Source organism: Osmia bicornis, chromosome 5, assembly GCF_907164935.1.
Source record: "Osmia bicornis bicornis chromosome 5, iOsmBic2.1, whole genome shotgun sequence".
Taxonomy (NCBI): Eukaryota; Metazoa; Arthropoda; class Insecta; order Hymenoptera; family Megachilidae; genus Osmia; species Osmia bicornis.
This window is the reverse complement of record NC_060220.1, coordinates 2,681,202-2,696,549: the sequence shown is the minus strand read 5'-3', so window position 1 is coordinate 2,696,549 and position 15,348 is coordinate 2,681,202. Positions and strand designations below refer to the sequence as shown.

Below are 15,348 nucleotides of genomic sequence, written 5' to 3'. Positions count from 1 at the left end.
AGTTTTACAATAGTAGTGTGGTATTTCAAATGTAAAGTTTCTACACTTTAAATGAGACCAAGCTGTAATAATAATAATACATCATTGTATGTTAAATCCGTGCAATAAAAAAAAAAAGAAGAAATAAGGGAATGAATATTTTAGATGCTGTTACAAAGAAAAAAGACATTCTATTTTTAATTGGTTAACATATTTTGCTAATCTGCTAGGTACTTTATCAAATAATTATCAATTTTAATCTTACTATTATTGTAAACAAAAGAACAAAATATATAATCACATTACTTATTACTACTTATTTATATACCAATACTAGTTACAAATTAACATTCTGCTGCATAATTGTGATAGAAATTCATGGCTGCTACAAAAAATATCGGCAGTACTTATGTGCATGTACTATTAGCATGAAGTTTTTAACACAGGATTTTATTAGATACAACAATTATATCTAGTATATTAACGTGTTATTATATACATACCACTGATATTACTTATTACTGAGAGATTATCTAAATAAGTATCAATTGTTATGAGTTCATTAAAGAGTTGTACATAATCTAGTTATCATACAGTATTACAGAGTAATAATTAGTAGTAGGAACTTAGTAGACGAACTTTATGCCTTATATTAGAAAACAGAGAAATAAAACTTATTAATTCCCCCTCTATTTTTGTAACCTTCTGAAATTATATCCTTACAATTAAAACATTTAATTATCATTAAGATATAATAATCTACAGTAATTTCATGCTATTGGTATATTATTTGCTATTGCTTAGTAACTGTGTACAATTGTGGCTCTTACTTAATACCATTCACCATACAAAAAATGTTTGTTTTCATTATGGTGTCTATTAATCCACTAGAAATGAGACAAATATGTATTGTTCTTGTTACAAATACAGTTGCAAAATGGCTTCACCACAAAGGCTAGCAGCTAAATTGTATAATATATCACCCCGTTTGCTAAAGAATGTGGAAAAAAGGTAATGAAAATTTTGAAGAAATATAAAACTTAATTTCAATAAATCAGAAATGTCTTATGTATTTTTCCATTATAGACAATTCTTAAGTCCAACAACTCCAGTTAGAAATACTTATAAACGAAATATCGAAAACAAGGATCAATTATCTCCTTTTAATCTTGATACCCCTAATAGGAGAAAGATATTACAAGATGGTCTTCCCGCTAAACGTGGTACAGTACTCGGAAGCGGTGGGTTTGGTACTGTGTATAAGGCGTTTTACAAAGGTAGAACATATTCAATTTTTCGAGTAAATTACTGCTGAGCATTTTATTTAAAGTAATTTTTAATATCGAATTAATAGGTGATCAAGTAGCAGCTAAAATGATGCAGACAGAAAAGTGTTCCAGTGCCCTGAGCTCTGAAAAACATGCCTCTTTTTTAAAACATTCTAATATAGTAAAAGTATTGATGGTCGAACAAGGTGTTTCTTTATCTTTAATTGCAATGGAATTATGTGGTCCTACTTTACAAGATCGTTTAGACGAAACGGCATTAACTAAATTTGAAAGAGTTTCCATATTAAGAGATGTGACTAGTGCACTACAATTTTGTCACAATGCTGGCATTGTTCATGCAGATGTTAAGCCCAAGAACATCTTAATGTCTGCAGATGGTTTATCAAAACTTACTGACTTTGGTAGTTCTGTATCAGTAGGAGAACCAAGTGAAATTACAGAATTTCATGTATGTGTCTATGATTTAAACATATTTATTGCTTATTACATAAAATTTTACCCTAGGGTACACCAGGGTATAGTGCTCCAGAAGTATTAAAAGGAAATACACCAACTCCTGCAGCAGATATTTATTCTTTAGGTATTGTAGCTTGGCAAATGATATCTAGAAAACTACCATTTGCTGGATTACATAGTCACACAATTATATATATTTCTGCAAAGGGAAGCCGACCCAAAGATGATGACAGTGATGATGAATTTAATGGTGTGTATAAAACACTATACAGGAAAATGTGGTCACAGAATGCTAGTGACAGACCCACAACTAATGAAATAATAAGTAAGATCAATACAATGATTGCTTAGCACTGTTTATTTAAATAATATCTTTTTCTCCCATGTTTCTTATCTTTAGTATGTACGTTTAAATTAATGCTTATATTTTTATTGTACAAAACATAGCAAATGTTTTATTTTATGTATCAGGCATTTCTCCACCAGGTACAAGCTGCAATAAAAAACGATTGATGATAGAAATACACATTTTCAAGTTATATTAAACTTGTTGGAACAATAAAATGTTTAAGCGACTCAAACGGCTACTTACCATTGTAATATTACTTCCGTTGAGTAAAATTTGATCAAGTTTAGTTACTCTTCGGCCTTCAGGAGTTGCTTCGCTTTCTGTCACATCTTCCAGAAGCATATTTACAAAGTCGTCAAAACCCAACAATGTGCCGACAATTTCTTTATCATTTTTCATAATAATGTGTATACGAGAACCAATACATTTGTCAACTAATTCTGTAAATTAATATTGCAGAACGATGTAGGATTCAAAAGAAGTGAGGTTAGAAATATGCCGTAAATAAAATCGATCTTACCTAAGGGCAATAGCGTCGATGGATTTGTACTGACAGAACTCGTCATAATGGAGGTACTAGCCAGATACGAGATAATTAAAAATAAAAATAATAATACAGTTTTGCGATTTACTTATTCTTTTATACAATTTTAAATTGATTTCTATTTCAATGAGAAATAGCGGGAACGACCATCATTACAGTTCAAATAATGCTTGAAAACACGACTGCTATGCCATCTATGCAATACAATAGGTAGGCATTCCAACAATATGATCAGTGTTCTAGGAAATATAGGGAAATCAGGATTAAAATTTTGCACCTTGTCAAAACTTGGTACCGGTTCGATGATTCTAATTGATGTTACAGATATTTGTAACATTACAGTGTATCTAGAGTATTCTTTTTAAAAAAAAGTGTATTCTCGTTACAATTATTCGTTTGTCGCAGTGTATCATCGAAAGGTGTAAAGTAATTTGCTCTCGTTGAACGAGAACTAACCTCTCTTTTGTTAAAAATATCGTTATTTCTCAAACAAAGAATGGATTGAAAGTGTCGGATGTGATGCGGTGTTTATTCCAATGGCGGTAGAAGAACAGCTCGTCATTCCTCGAAGCAGTGGTTTCAAAAACGGCAACTATTTTCCCGGAAGAAGATCAAAGGGAGAAGGCTAAAGGATCTACCTGTGACCTGTTTCCATCCAAGGGACATTCATTGGTCAACGTCGATGTGTATACCTGCGGCGAACGCGCAGTAGCGCAGGTATAGGTATATCCTTTCTCGCATGCCCCTTCCTTGCAACAGGACAAAGCGTCTTCGTTGGTTCCCGTTACGGCAGACTTCGGTTGTGGCTCGCAAAAGAAAGGCGGAACGGCGGAAAAATCTGGTGGAAGCGTGCGCGGAAGGATCTCGGTTAAATTAAAATCATCTTTGGCGATCAGTGTCTCGTGTGCTGTTCTCGTACGAAGTGGACGATTCCAGGTAGTGGTGTACAATCGTGTTCACCGCGCATGGTCCGTCGAGAAGAACCACCCTGCTTTTCCTAATTACTTTAATTACAAAGACGAGCCTATTCGACGTGCACAGTCTGTATCCGGTGTTTCCGAAGAGGTGCAGTGTTTAAGGTAGATATTGTTCGCGTATAAGAATCGAATGAAAATGGCGGCCTAAATCTGATCGGTGATTGAACTCGTCGATCGTTTTCGTGGCGGTAGATTGAACGGATTCTTTAGCTTCTCGCGTAAACGTGGCTTCGTCCATGGCAAGGATACGTTCTGTTGATTCTGTTGAATGGTGGAAGCCGGCACGATTACTCGCGGATCGCGCTACGATATTTTGTTAAAAAATAAAGATTCCGAGTCGAAGCTGATCAAAGAAAGAGGAGAAACCGAAAGGCTGGCATGATCCGCGATACGCTTAGGAATGCATATCAACGCGCGAATGAACGTAACGGGTGGTTCGTTGAGAGGTCCGTTACCTTCGGTGTTTCGTGAGACGTCAACGTGCTCGTGTTGCCGCTTGAAATCAAGAGAGTGTGCAGCGTCGACTTAACAAAGATATCGATTAATCGAACGCGTCGCGGCGATTACGGTTGTCCTAAAGATCGTCGATCGTAAGAAGAGAAATCGAGGCAGAGACATCGAGCGATGAACTAGAACGTAGAAGGCGAGTAGAAATTCTGGTTTGCCGCGGACAAGCGGAGAAGAAGAAGGAATCTTCGTAGACGTTCGAGGGAGGTGAATCTCGATATGAGAATCGGTGGATCGGAAGAATTCAAAGTGTCGAATGAGAAGAGGTAGTAAGAGATTTGTCCGCATGGGAGTAGCGAGAAGCGGTAGATCATCTTTGTCGATTCCTTCGGGCTGTCGAGGTCGTGGCAACGAGAACGAAGGAGGAAAAAGAGGACGGCCGTCTATCCAGGCCGTGGAAAAATCGAGCGTGCAGTGGTCGGTCGAACGATGGCGACAACAACCGGTAGATACGGTGCTATGGAGATGAGACATTCAAAAAGCGAGGATCTCCTCGGTGTGATCGGTGGTTCGCGATCTCCGAGTCCTAGCGTGGCTTTGCCGAGCACGGCCTCCGAGGACGACCTTATCGCGGCCAGCGCCCTTCACGAGGCCACTGACACCACCGTGAAACCTGCCTGTCCCTTGTTATCCTCGAGGGTCGCAGGAGCAGCCGGTATCCCGGCAGATCGCATCGATCCCGAGGATTCTATCCGTGATATCGTCACGGAGAACGATCTGTACAGGTTCGTACGAAATTCTATCAGTTTTCTCTTTCTTCCACGTATTTACACTCGCTTGCGTAATTTTTAACGCTCACAAGTTAATCGCTTTCGTGCGTGTCAAGTTTTATCAACAGAAAGATTACTTCCTTTCTCAAAGACGATCAAAAAGTTTTCTAGTTTCTATTTAACGATTATTTCCTTTGTCATCGGTAGCCATTCTTCTCGTATCGCTCGATTTTTCTTCATCCACGCGTTAGAATAAGTATCTCGTTTTTCCGTAAACGATCTTTCGACCTTACCGATTGACGTAGCGCTTTTTATTTACGCGTCCGGCCAATGAGATCACCGATTCTTATCGATATTTATCACGGCAAACGCACCTTCCTCGGGTAAGTCGCTTCGAGTCGAAATTAGACCCACATTTTGCAACTCTTTTATCTTTTCCGCAATCGGACCGCTTATGCTGTCCAAACAGCTCCAAGATAAGGCTTATTGGTATTAGGTAAAAGTTATGTACAAGGTGTTCAGAGAAAAAGAAGTTTATTTTCGTTTGACCTTTACACCTCCGCTAATAAGAAAACCATGTAACCTTTCTAAAGAATCTACATACCTATTTAGGCTGGAGGCCTTTCAGACGCCTCACCCTGTATATTCAGTGTACAAGTAATCCTCTGAAGCGTAAACGTCGCAATAAAAGCGGCTGAAATGAACGGTAATGTAGAGGGAAACGAATAAAACGCAGATGTACCATTTCTCGGTAATTTATAACATCGAGAGCTCCTTTCGAAGCTGATATTATAGATTTGCAAGTCGTGCTACGGAGATCCGGTACTCTAATATGTATGTTGAGATCGTAAAGGCAGACGAAGGAGAGGAAGGTTCAGTTTAACACAGCCTCGCTAGATTTCCCGCGTTTTTACGATTGCAGCTGGAACGCAGACGAGCATGCAGGTATGCACGGTTCGAACGATGCATGCTTGATTATTTCATAAACGATTGGACACGCGTCAAGGTAGTTCGACGTGGCAAGCGAATTGCAGTAGGATGATTCGATGTTTTCAATCCGATTATTCCGATTGCTGTAAATTTGCATGCCTGTTTTCTTATTAAACTTCTTCTTTCGAACCGTAAGCTAGAAGTAAATGCCTATAGTTTCTCGATTATTCAAAGAGTATTGGAAAATCCGTTTCCGGGTTGGCTCTGTTGCGACAAGTTCGATTTAGTCGGTGACGTTGAATCATTGACAAACTATTCGAGTTGGCTGACGAATGCAACCGAGCGAGCGCGCGCGTGTATTTAAAAACGGAAAGCGAGGAGCATTTCTTTTTTAATGAAGAAGGAGCGGCTTCCGTAGGATCGCGAACCGTGTTCTCAATGAAAATGGTTTCGTAGGAAATTACCAGCAGCTTCGTGGCCACTCGAAACGCGATATGATCGATGCAATTAATCAACCTGCCGGTAATTCTTTTTATAATTAGAGACGGTTATCGTTGTTATTTGTAAAACGAATCGATACCACGGTTGGAAAATTTTCATATTTTATTCCCGTCTGATGGTTAAGATTCTGCGAGGCGAACACGCTAAGAATAATGCACGTAGAACTGGTAAAAATACAAGTTGCGAATAATCTATAAATAAGCTTTCATTTTTTACAAATTGCTACTCGATAGCTGGCGGTTTTGTTTGTTGGACGTCATTCGAACAATGTTGAATAATTGATATTTTTGTTGCGTGTCGAGTCTAATTTTACAAAATTGTTTCGCGCTGTTGAGAAGGACGTCTGAAAGGCTTTCGGGTGAAAATCATTCGCGTATATGTGACAGCGGTCGGCGTATTTGAGAAACACGCTGTTCTAAATAAAGACACGCGACACGACCGTGAGGCTTCCTCGTTTCGAGCTGAAAGGTTAAGGGAAGCGGTGCTGAAAATCGGGCCGGTTTGTCCATCGCTGTATTTCGGTTGAGGTCAAACCGGTGGCGGTGGAATGGGTGAAAAAAGGAAGAAGGGTTGGTCATCGGGGTGAGGCTATCTTTAGCTATGTTCTTTGCTTCACAATAGCCGACCAGTTTAGCTGGGACTGGCATGGTTCGATAGTAAAGTACAGTGGTCACGCATCAGGAACCTCCTTGATTGTCGACTACTATATAGATCCAGGGGTGGGCAAATTAGCGGCCCTCTAAAAGTTTTTTTGTAGCCCGCCAAGACAGAAAAATCCGCCTTGAACCGAGATTTCCTTGAAGATTCGTCTCATATTTAAATATATTGATTTTTATGGTACAATTTATACCTTTCTGAATTGCAAAGTTAACTAATGAATGCAATCATTTTAAAAGGTGCGGCCCTCCGCTAACTTCTGCCTCCACAAGGTGGCCCCCGAGCCAAAACAATTGCCCACCCCTGGTATAGACGACAGAGATCGATAGAATATGGGTGCCTATTTTTAGTCTTGGCTGGAAAAGAGAAATTCTTATAGGTCATCCGAAATTTGTAATCTAAATGATTGAAAACCACTGGTCTAAAGTGATCCCTATGTATGTTCAACAAATTCAGTTTCGTCCATAAAAAGCACTTTTCTTGTTGCAAGCCTTTGTTCCATATTTCCCAGACTCCAGATTTAGGATTGGATTTATTTATAGATGCACGTGTAATAATATGTGTGCTAGCATTGTCCATTATCGTTTGGTTCATTCATGAAAATGCATTGTCCCGTTTAAAGGAACGGAGACGGCCTCGAAATCTTCTTGAATAACGACGGAAAATAATTGCTATTGCGCGTTCCTTCCTTCGAATCATGCAATGTTAGCTGCCTGATTTATTCGAGATCTCTGTTTACGATTAGAAGGAAGTTATTTGTATAATAACCTATAGATCTGTATGGTTAAATAATCAGATGCATGCGATTAAAGGCAGATGTGCTCCACAAAACTATTGTCGGGATACAAATCTGAAACGCGTTGTAATAGTAGACTCTGTAAGAAAGGAAAATTATTTCTATACCGCTTTGTCCAGATCTTTTATGGGGGTCCTAACTTAGACTCTCCCGAAATTCTCCGGAGGTCACAGGGAAAAGGCTCCCCTTGCACTTACTTACCCTTAACCGAGAGGATTTTACGATGCACCCCGGTACACTTCAATTTTTAAAATAGTAATAATAATGAAAATAACAAGTATTCTTTTTTTTCTTTTCTTTTTTTTTCGAATTCGATCAATTTACGTGATCCATCGTTGCATTGCTATCGATTGCAAGTCGCAATCGCGTCGCCTTCGCGAGCGATCTAGAATTACCAATCGAGTTAATATTAATCAGGTTTCGCTAGTGTCACCTAAAGGAGACTCGGTCCAGGAAGGTGTGACGATCGTGGCGGAGAGTAGTCGGTAAAACTGACCCGGAAGGTGCAGCCGAACAGAAGATCATTGTTGGATCTCGAGGAGAGAACACGCTGGTATCGAGGAATCGTGAAAGCGAAAGTATTCGAAAGAGAATGGACGAGTTGCTGTCTGTTTATCTGGTTGTGGTGTGCGAGTATCAGTGAAACATTGAGTCTCGGTCGAAGAGAAAAAGAGGCAGACAGAGGAAGTTTCGGAGAGTCGGTATTATAATCAAGAAGATCCAGAAGAGAGCCGAAGAGAAATCGATTGAAACGTGGAACGAGTACCACTCTAGGGTGCAACACCATGACCGAGAGGTCGTCTTCCTAGTTACATTATTTCGATATGTACTCGCGCGTATTCGCTCGTCCCCGGTCCTCGTCGCGTTCGTTAGACCCGCGTGGGAGTTGAGTTGGTTTCCGGTTTCCAACGCGATACATCTCTAACGAAAGATTGGGAAAGTTGAGGTTGATAGGCAAATGGGATTACAGTGAGAATTAGATGAGATAAGATGCCGAGCGTTGTTTCAGGAATTGTTACAGCCAGGGTGCGAATCGTCTAATTAATCTCCCTTGTTACGTGCCCGAAGAGAAATTAGTTGAAAATGTTTGGAATGTAAATTGTAAAGTTCGTAGAAAACTGTTAATTGGATTGAAAATTTTCAAATTGCAGGTTACAATAGGGTGACTTTATGGACACAAATTACGGGATTTTATTGCCTGCTATTAGTATTAATCACTGTGCTTAAATTTGGAAACTTTATTATACCATCACTTTATGAAACAAGCATGGAATACTTTTGAAATTCACTTTGTGTAATAAAACAATAAAAGCCAGATTTCAAACTAATTGATTTGAAATATTTTCAGGTTCGTGTTGTTCAAACGCCACTACGACAAGTACGTCGCCCTGGCCGCCAAGTACGAGGAAGCTAAGGGTGTCGCATATTACTTGGAAGAACGTTATCACGAGGTTAAGGTACGTAGAATTGTATGATAAGATATAATTACATCCACTCGTATCCGTCTACCTTTTCAGCAATCAATAATACGTAAGACAGCGTAAACTGTTGAACACGGGGCTGTTGTAAACGGTGAAACGCGACGAAGCCGTAAAAGAATCGACGAACTGTATATCCCCGCATACTATCACGTAAAGAAAGCGTGTGATGTAATTTGCTTCGGTATTTCGTAAACTCGAATAAGATTTAACGTGACTCTAATTGGATTTATATTCGCTGAAATTATCTTCGTTAATCTTATACGATCAGCAAAGTCCGTGTTGAGAACCACTGTCATAAATAATTAATATTAACTTATACAAGTACTATGTATCAGCGTGATTAATTCTCGAGACGATCGCAACAGAGAGATACGAGAAGTCCTTCCGCGATTTTGTTAGTCTCATTGATGCTATCTGCCTTGTAAGAGTTTACTTCTCCCGGAGTGAAATCAAGTCTCGCAATATTATCCGCAAAAATGTGGAAGAGAAAACAGGCTTCTACCACGAGAGACTGCTTGAAAAAGAAGAAAGAAATATGTACCTATACCGATAAGATGCCACTCCCATTGTCGACTCGAAGAGAAAATTTGCCAGTGAGAGAAAAGATGCTTCCAATTCCTCTTATAAATCATTTCGTATTCCATGTCTCTTTTTTATTTCTTTCTTTTTTAAAAATATTTACGTATGTCTACTAGTTTCGTTCTTACTCAGCTTGAATGGTACATTAATTCAGGACAAGGTAGACATTAATAACTAGGATTTCCCATGTCGAGTGTTCGTACCGTTTCTAGTGCTTTCACACACTCTTTAGGAGGTAATTTTATAGCGACTTCCCATTGTGAATAATTTCCCATTGGTAGAAACGTGTAAAAGCTAAGGACAATGTTTCCTGTTGACTGTCAGTAGAAACAACCGTCTCTATTATAAGAGAGTGGAAATATTGCAATTGGGCCCTATGCTGGGCGGATTAGGATGTAATACCAAAGAAAGAAGAATACCCTAGGCTGCGCTAGTCCAAGTTTAGTACGCACCCCCATAAACCACGTTGAAGAATTAAAAGAAGGGACAGCAGCAATATTGTACTTAGACCTTATACCGTATTAGTCGACGTACCCCTGTAAAACTGTTTGGAATCTTGGAAGAAAGTAAAAGCAAGGGAGAATACTGGAAGAGTGGATGATTGAAGCGTTGTGAAGAAAGCAGGTGTAGCAAAGAGAAGAAAGGAAACGACGGTCTTCGAGGGGGCTGGCTAGGAAGGAAGGCCACGTTCTTTGGTTTCTCCCATGTCCCATAGGCCATAGACACAGCTTTTCCCCTTGGCCTTCCACTGGCTGCCCGACCACTTGTATGTCTGCTGCTTGTCCGTTTCTCGCCGCAGGATCGATCGTGATCGTGTACCGAAAGGAAACCGCAGAAACAGAACCGTGTCTCGAGATCCCTTCGAAAAGCAGAGCAACAGAAATGGTTACGTTTCGTTACACCGGCTTTTTCTTCTGCGGTTTTGCATCTTATCTTCCTGCTCGTTTTCTCTGCCTGTCATTGTTATTTATCTTCTTTTTTTTTTCTCTTCTCAGCTTTCTTCGGTTTCTTTCCACCTCTTCCTTCGCGACAGAAGCCTCGACATGCTTCAGCTTGGTCTATAATGGCGTTCATCAACCTCTCGAGTCTGGCTTAGATGGCTAAGTTGACCTACAATCTGGCATGTTGGGCGAGCAACGACAAACTACGTCACACGATCGCGATTAGACCGCGTTAGAATCCATTAAGTCTAGTTCTTTTTAATAGCTACTCGAGTCTAAACACGGGAACAATGGATGAGCTTTCTTGTCAAACGATAGATAGCTTTTACAAGTATTTAACTTACGTTTCGATTGAATATTAACAGTTCGTGTGGCACGTAGCGGAGTCGTGTTACTCTCGAAAAGTGTCGACGATGCACTCGGAGTCTACTTTAGAACGATTCGGAATTTTCACTATAATACTTACAACTGTACTTGTTCGTATAACGGTTAAACATGTGGTCTGAATGAATTATACCCTGAATAAATCGGGCTTTACACGTAGGTCGTCGATGACCATCACCTATTCGTCGAGCGGAATTAAAATGCTCAATGACACGATACTCGTTAGTATTCGACTCGTCGAATCGAACAATGATTTATGATTAATCGGTTACGCAATCAGTTGAACAAGTTCTTCGCGAAGACGATAGTAGAATAGAGGATAAGGAATCGAAATCTTCACTGAACACTACTGTTATTCAAGTCATGCAAATATGGCAAGTGTTTAAATACTTGCACCTTGCCAGGAGCATTAAAAAGATCGCGTTGAATAAATTAGAAATTCATGAAACCGATTCTGTAAGTAATAACGCTTGCGGTTCTTTTTTTGTGCATAAAAATGCATAAGTAAGGCTTGTAAATCTATAAGTAAGTTGGCGAATCGTTCGCAGAGAACGAACGTAATAGATGCGTCCCAATGCAGTGGCCATGAAATTAGATGCAACTCTGGAAGGCATTCTGTTCCATCCTCTTTTTTAATTAGGTTTATTATCTCCATGAATGTAACTCTGCCACCTATTGTTTCTGCTACTGGCTGATAGCCTGTGGATTAATATCCGTTTCACTGATAAGTGTACTCCGACACTTTCCAAAGAAAAATGAAAACATTATAAATGCAAACTGTGTACACATTTTCTGAGGCAGCTTCTATAAAGAAAGAGCGCAATGCAGTTATCAGAGTGCTATATGCTCAATTAAATTTATTATTAGTGTAATTATCGTACGGTTCATAATTTCTTTTCTTTTCTTTTCTTTTGTTATCTTCAAATAATTTAACTAATAAAAATTCTTTTGTTTGTTTAAGGCCGAGAGAGATAAATTGGAGGAGGCCCGGCGAAACTTGGAGAAACGATTAGAAGGATGCGAGGCAGAGCTCCGTGGCAAGGAAGACGAATTGTTTCTTCAGCTAGAGCGAAGCCTTCGTTTGGAGGAAGAAGTGGAAAGAGCAAAGAACGAACGGGATAGCTGCCTAGCTGCCCGTGATCGTCTGGACAGGCAACGCGAGGTAGCTTTGCGACGTCTGCAAATGCAACTAGCGCAAAACGAGATTACAAGGCAAACGCTTGAACGAGCACGGCAGGATGTCGTCAGACAGGCTACTGTTATACGCGCCGAGCGAGATGCTCTTGAGAGAGAGGTGAAAATCCATTGGCAAATATTCAACGAATAGCGTATGAAATACGTGTAGTATAGTTCTACATAAAAATAATAATATAAATGGGAAGGGGGTGATCTTTTATGTCGGATAAATAATGGGGGACCGTCGTCCCCTACGTTTCCTTTCATTACTGCATGCGGCTGTAATGTATTATGATGATATCGACATGGAATATGTTCTCTGTTTGTAGAATGAAGTTTTAAAGGAGAAACTTCGCGTAGAACAAGGAGAATTAGGGGAGGAAAGACGAAGACGAGAAGAAGGCGTAGCAGCACTGACTCGAGAAACGATCACGTTGAGACACGCTGCAAGACACCTTCGTGCGGCTACTCTTCACGCAACAGCTTGCCGCCGTCGTCGACGATGTTCCGTGTGTCTGTACGCAAGACGTACTTTTGCAGAGATCGATGATTATCGCGACGAGTAAGAAAATTCATTCGTTCCTTCTCCATCAGATTTTCTTATCTTCTGATAACCGTGAACCTTCATATTCTCAAGATATCTTTAATGTATCATCTGTTTTTGAAATTTTCAGCGGCAATCTTTTCAAGTGCCTTCAAGTGCCGCTACAGGACCTACGCACCTGGTTACGTCCAAACGCAACGTCGACAACACCAACATCACGGGGACAAAGAACCAACTCACCGTTGGCCGATCGAGAAATAAGTTTTATCGACGATTCCAGCGTCGACAGTAGCGCTGGTGGAAGCAATGTGAGCAACAGTAGCACTAGTAGCAATAGTGCTTCAGACGATGAGGCGTATCCAAGTACCCCAGTGGCTGAAATCTCGCTTTCGTCAGCCAATTCAAGCGCTCCGCCAACAGCTAGAGCATTTTCTTCCGATTCAGGGTTCGTTTGAAGATTTTGCTACCTCGAAATAATTCATTGCGAAAATTGAGTGGAATCGGTCAACAATAAATGACACAAAAATGTTATATGTTCTTTCAGCTTTTCGTCGGAGATTGGAGATCGAAGATCACGATGCTATGAAAATGGGGGTAGTAGCACGAGTAGCAGCAGCGGTAAGAGCAGAAAGATCAGCGAGTCGCTTAGCTGCAGCGAGCCGGACGAACAGAGTACAGGAGGATTCACTCGGTCAAGATGGACCTCCTCGTTTCGCAAGTTGTTAGGGCGAAAACCGAAAACCAAATCAACGCCCGACCGTACCTCGCGAAGAAACGAAGACTGAGAAATGAATGAGCATAATATCAAGGAAAGGCATCGTGCACGAAACACGTAGTGCGAAATCACCGTGAAATTTAGTGCTCCCGCCCTTTTTCGGCTGCGTCGTTGATCTATCGAAATCCTTTGCTCGGTCGGTAAAACATTCCAAAGGAACTCCTTCAGAGATAGAAATCAATTCGATCATACATTATAACTGCCAACACGTTGATATTATATTATAATTATGAAGAATTCTCTTCTATGAGGTAACATCGAATTTAAAGAACGCGTTGAGGACCACAAGTTTCGGAGCTAAAACATGAAAAATTTTTCCTCGAAAAATCAATATTTGTAGTTCACTTTACCCGTGTTTCGTAGTTATTGACCCCTGATTTTTCGATCGTCCAAACTCGTAACATTATATAGAAATTGAAGTTTAAACATTTATTACAAATATAAACGATCGATCGAGTTAATATAAGTTTTGAAAAAAAAAAAAGAAAGCGTGTTAATGAATATTGGGAGTTGAATAGTAAATTTTTTAAACGACTTGTTTCCAATTGGATAAGTAGAACAACCGTTATCGTTTGCGACGTGTTTCTGTTGTCATTTATACTGTTGTTGTTAGGGTGATTGTTGTCTTATTAGCCAAAGAACGTAGTACTCTATGTAGAAGCGAACACTTCGATCGATCGATCGCTCTCTTTGACTCATTAGATAGATCGTAGAATTACAAGTGTTGAAAACTACAATCCACTTTAGTGTCCAATGTATTTCTTTTTTTTTTCTCTCGTATACGACGGTATACGCGTACGTCGAAATTAAATAGACAACGTTAACTCGGATAACGAGTTTCTCTTAAAACTTATTCTATAATGTATACGTAATTAAATGAAGAAAACAAAATAAGTTTAATTTAATTAGATCGGAAGTGAAATATGTAAAAGAAGACATTGATTGTATTTTACTTTTAATCTATTCTTGATTGCAAATCTATTTACAAAGATGAGATCATTGATAATTGATTATCAAACATGTGAAAACATTGCGTTCAGGGTAATCGTAACTTAATATTACCTTATTCCTAGAAATCCCACTTCAAGATCGTTTTAATAATTCGACGGATATCTTTTTCGATAGCTATTTTTGCTGGGTTCCTTTTATAAATTACCATCGGAAAAGTTATTACGTATTTTGTATATATTTTTTTATATTATATTTATGATTTACGATTAACAGTCTTTATAAATTTATGAAACAAATTTTAAGGATAATTACCTGAATATTTGTTAAGTTTAATGCACAAATTATGGAGCTTCATGATAAATACAGCATCGAATATAAAAATGTTGAATGAATCGGTATTTGTATCTCATTCAGTTTTGAAATTCATCATTTACCATAGAAGTTCCTAATATTTTTGCATTAATCGACAAATTAAATGATTTGGATGGTGTTTTAATTTTTATAAGCAACAAACGTTATTAATCAAATTTGTTAACCAAAAATAAAAAAACGGCCATACACTAAATAAACGGAAGCAAATTTGAAAAAAAATTCTACATATTGGTATTGTTTACTTAGAATTTTTATTTTTTAGCACACACTAACATATAAGTCAGAAAAATGTATTTCTTCAATGCGTTTTTATCTACGTAATACGTTAATTTCCTGTTTTTACATTTAAAAATGAGAGAGCTTCTTTTCTTTCGGATTTCTTTTTATCAAAATAAAATTGTTCCACATATACTGAAACGATAACAAAAACGTTAATTACAAAGTGAACTT

The 15,348-nt window shown here is 39.0% G+C and overlaps 3 protein-coding genes across 13 annotated transcripts; 2 read left to right on the top strand and 1 right to left on the bottom strand.

The window, feature by feature from the left end:
- Window positions 1–770: 770 nt before the first annotated feature.
- LOC114876555 (serine/threonine-protein kinase mos) lies at window positions 771–2,693 on the top strand. 10 transcript variants are annotated; one of them, XM_046285695.1, is made up of 6 exons: window positions 771–990; window positions 1,066–1,256; window positions 1,334–1,716; window positions 1,773–1,848; window positions 1,937–2,049; window positions 2,533–2,693. In XM_046285695.1, the coding sequence occupies exons 1-5, from the start codon at window positions 884–886 to the stop codon at window positions 2,044–2,046; spliced, it is 867 nt and encodes a 288-aa protein (XP_046141651.1). In that variant the 5' UTR covers window positions 771–883; the 3' UTR covers window positions 2,047–2,049; window positions 2,533–2,693. The 10 variants fall into 10 exon arrangements, with proteins under 10 accessions (XP_046141651.1, XP_046141652.1, XP_046141653.1 ...); XM_046285696.1 differs by having other exon boundaries at window positions 1,937–1,974; window positions 2,533–2,598; XM_046285697.1 differs by lacking the exon at window positions 2,533–2,693 and adding an exon at window positions 2,211–2,246 and having other exon boundaries at window positions 1,937–1,974.
- Window positions 2,065–2,771, bottom strand: LOC114876549 (U6 snRNA-associated Sm-like protein LSm5). The gene is made up of 3 exons (XM_029188153.2): window positions 2,594–2,771; window positions 2,317–2,513; window positions 2,065–2,217 (listed from the first exon to the last, which is right to left on the bottom strand). The coding sequence occupies exons 1-3, from the start codon at window positions 2,637–2,639 to the stop codon at window positions 2,185–2,187; spliced, it is 276 nt and encodes a 91-aa protein (XP_029043986.1). The 5' UTR covers window positions 2,640–2,771; the 3' UTR covers window positions 2,065–2,184.
- A 159-nt stretch (window positions 2,772–2,930) lies between these two features.
- LOC114876543 lies at window positions 2,931–15,117 on the top strand. 2 transcript variants are annotated; one of them, XM_029188143.2, is made up of 6 exons: window positions 2,931–4,826; window positions 9,044–9,152; window positions 12,042–12,374; window positions 12,586–12,818; window positions 12,931–13,245; window positions 13,345–15,117. In XM_029188143.2, exons 1-6 carry the CDS (start codon window positions 4,531–4,533, stop codon window positions 13,583–13,585), a joined length of 1,527 nt encoding a protein of 508 aa, XP_029043976.1. In that variant the 5' UTR covers window positions 2,931–4,530; the 3' UTR covers window positions 13,586–15,117. The 2 variants fall into 2 exon arrangements, with proteins under 2 accessions (XP_029043976.1, XP_029043977.1); XM_029188144.2 differs by lacking the exon at window positions 2,931–4,826 and adding an exon at window positions 8,133–8,491.
- Window positions 15,118–15,348: the final 231 nt, after the last annotated feature.

What these genes read in the sequence shown, in the direction of transcription:
- LOC114876555 (XM_029188177.2), top strand. Translation starts at nt 884, where the DNA reads ATGTATTGTTCTTGTTACAAATACAGTTGCAAAATGGCTTCACCACAA. An exon ending in GTATAAGGCGTTTTACAAAG is followed by an intron (nt 1,257 to 1,333) that starts GTAGAACATATT and finishes TCGAATTAATAG; the next exon opens with GTGATCAAGTAGCAGCTAAA. An exon ending in CACAACTAATGAAATAATAA is followed by an intron (nt 2,050 to 2,210) that starts GTAAGATCAATA and finishes TTTCTCCACCAG; the next exon opens with GTACAAGCTGCAATAAAAAA.
- LOC114876543 (XM_029188143.2), top strand. Translation starts at nt 4,531, where the DNA reads ATGGCGACAACAACCGGTAGATACGGTGCTATGGAGATGAGACATTCA. An exon ending in AACGTTATCACGAGGTTAAG is followed by an intron (nt 9,153 to 12,041) that starts GTACGTAGAATT and finishes TGTTTGTTTAAG; the next exon opens with GCCGAGAGAGATAAATTGGA. An exon ending in ATCGATGATTATCGCGACGA is followed by an intron (nt 12,819 to 12,930) that starts GTAAGAAAATTC and finishes TGAAATTTTCAG; the next exon opens with CGGCAATCTTTTCAAGTGCC.
- LOC114876549 (XM_029188153.2), bottom strand. Translation starts at nt 2,639, where the DNA reads ATGACGAGTTCTGTCAGTACAAATCCATCGACGCTATTGCCCTTAG. An exon ending in ATCGACGCTATTGCCCTTAG is followed by an intron (nt 2,514 to 2,593) that starts GTAAGATCGATT and finishes ATTAATTTACAG; the next exon opens with AATTAGTTGACAAATGTATT. An exon ending in ACGGAAGTAATATTACAATG is followed by an intron (nt 2,218 to 2,316) that starts GTAAGTAGCCGT and finishes TTTTTATTGCAG; the next exon opens with CTTGTACCTGGTGGAGAAAT.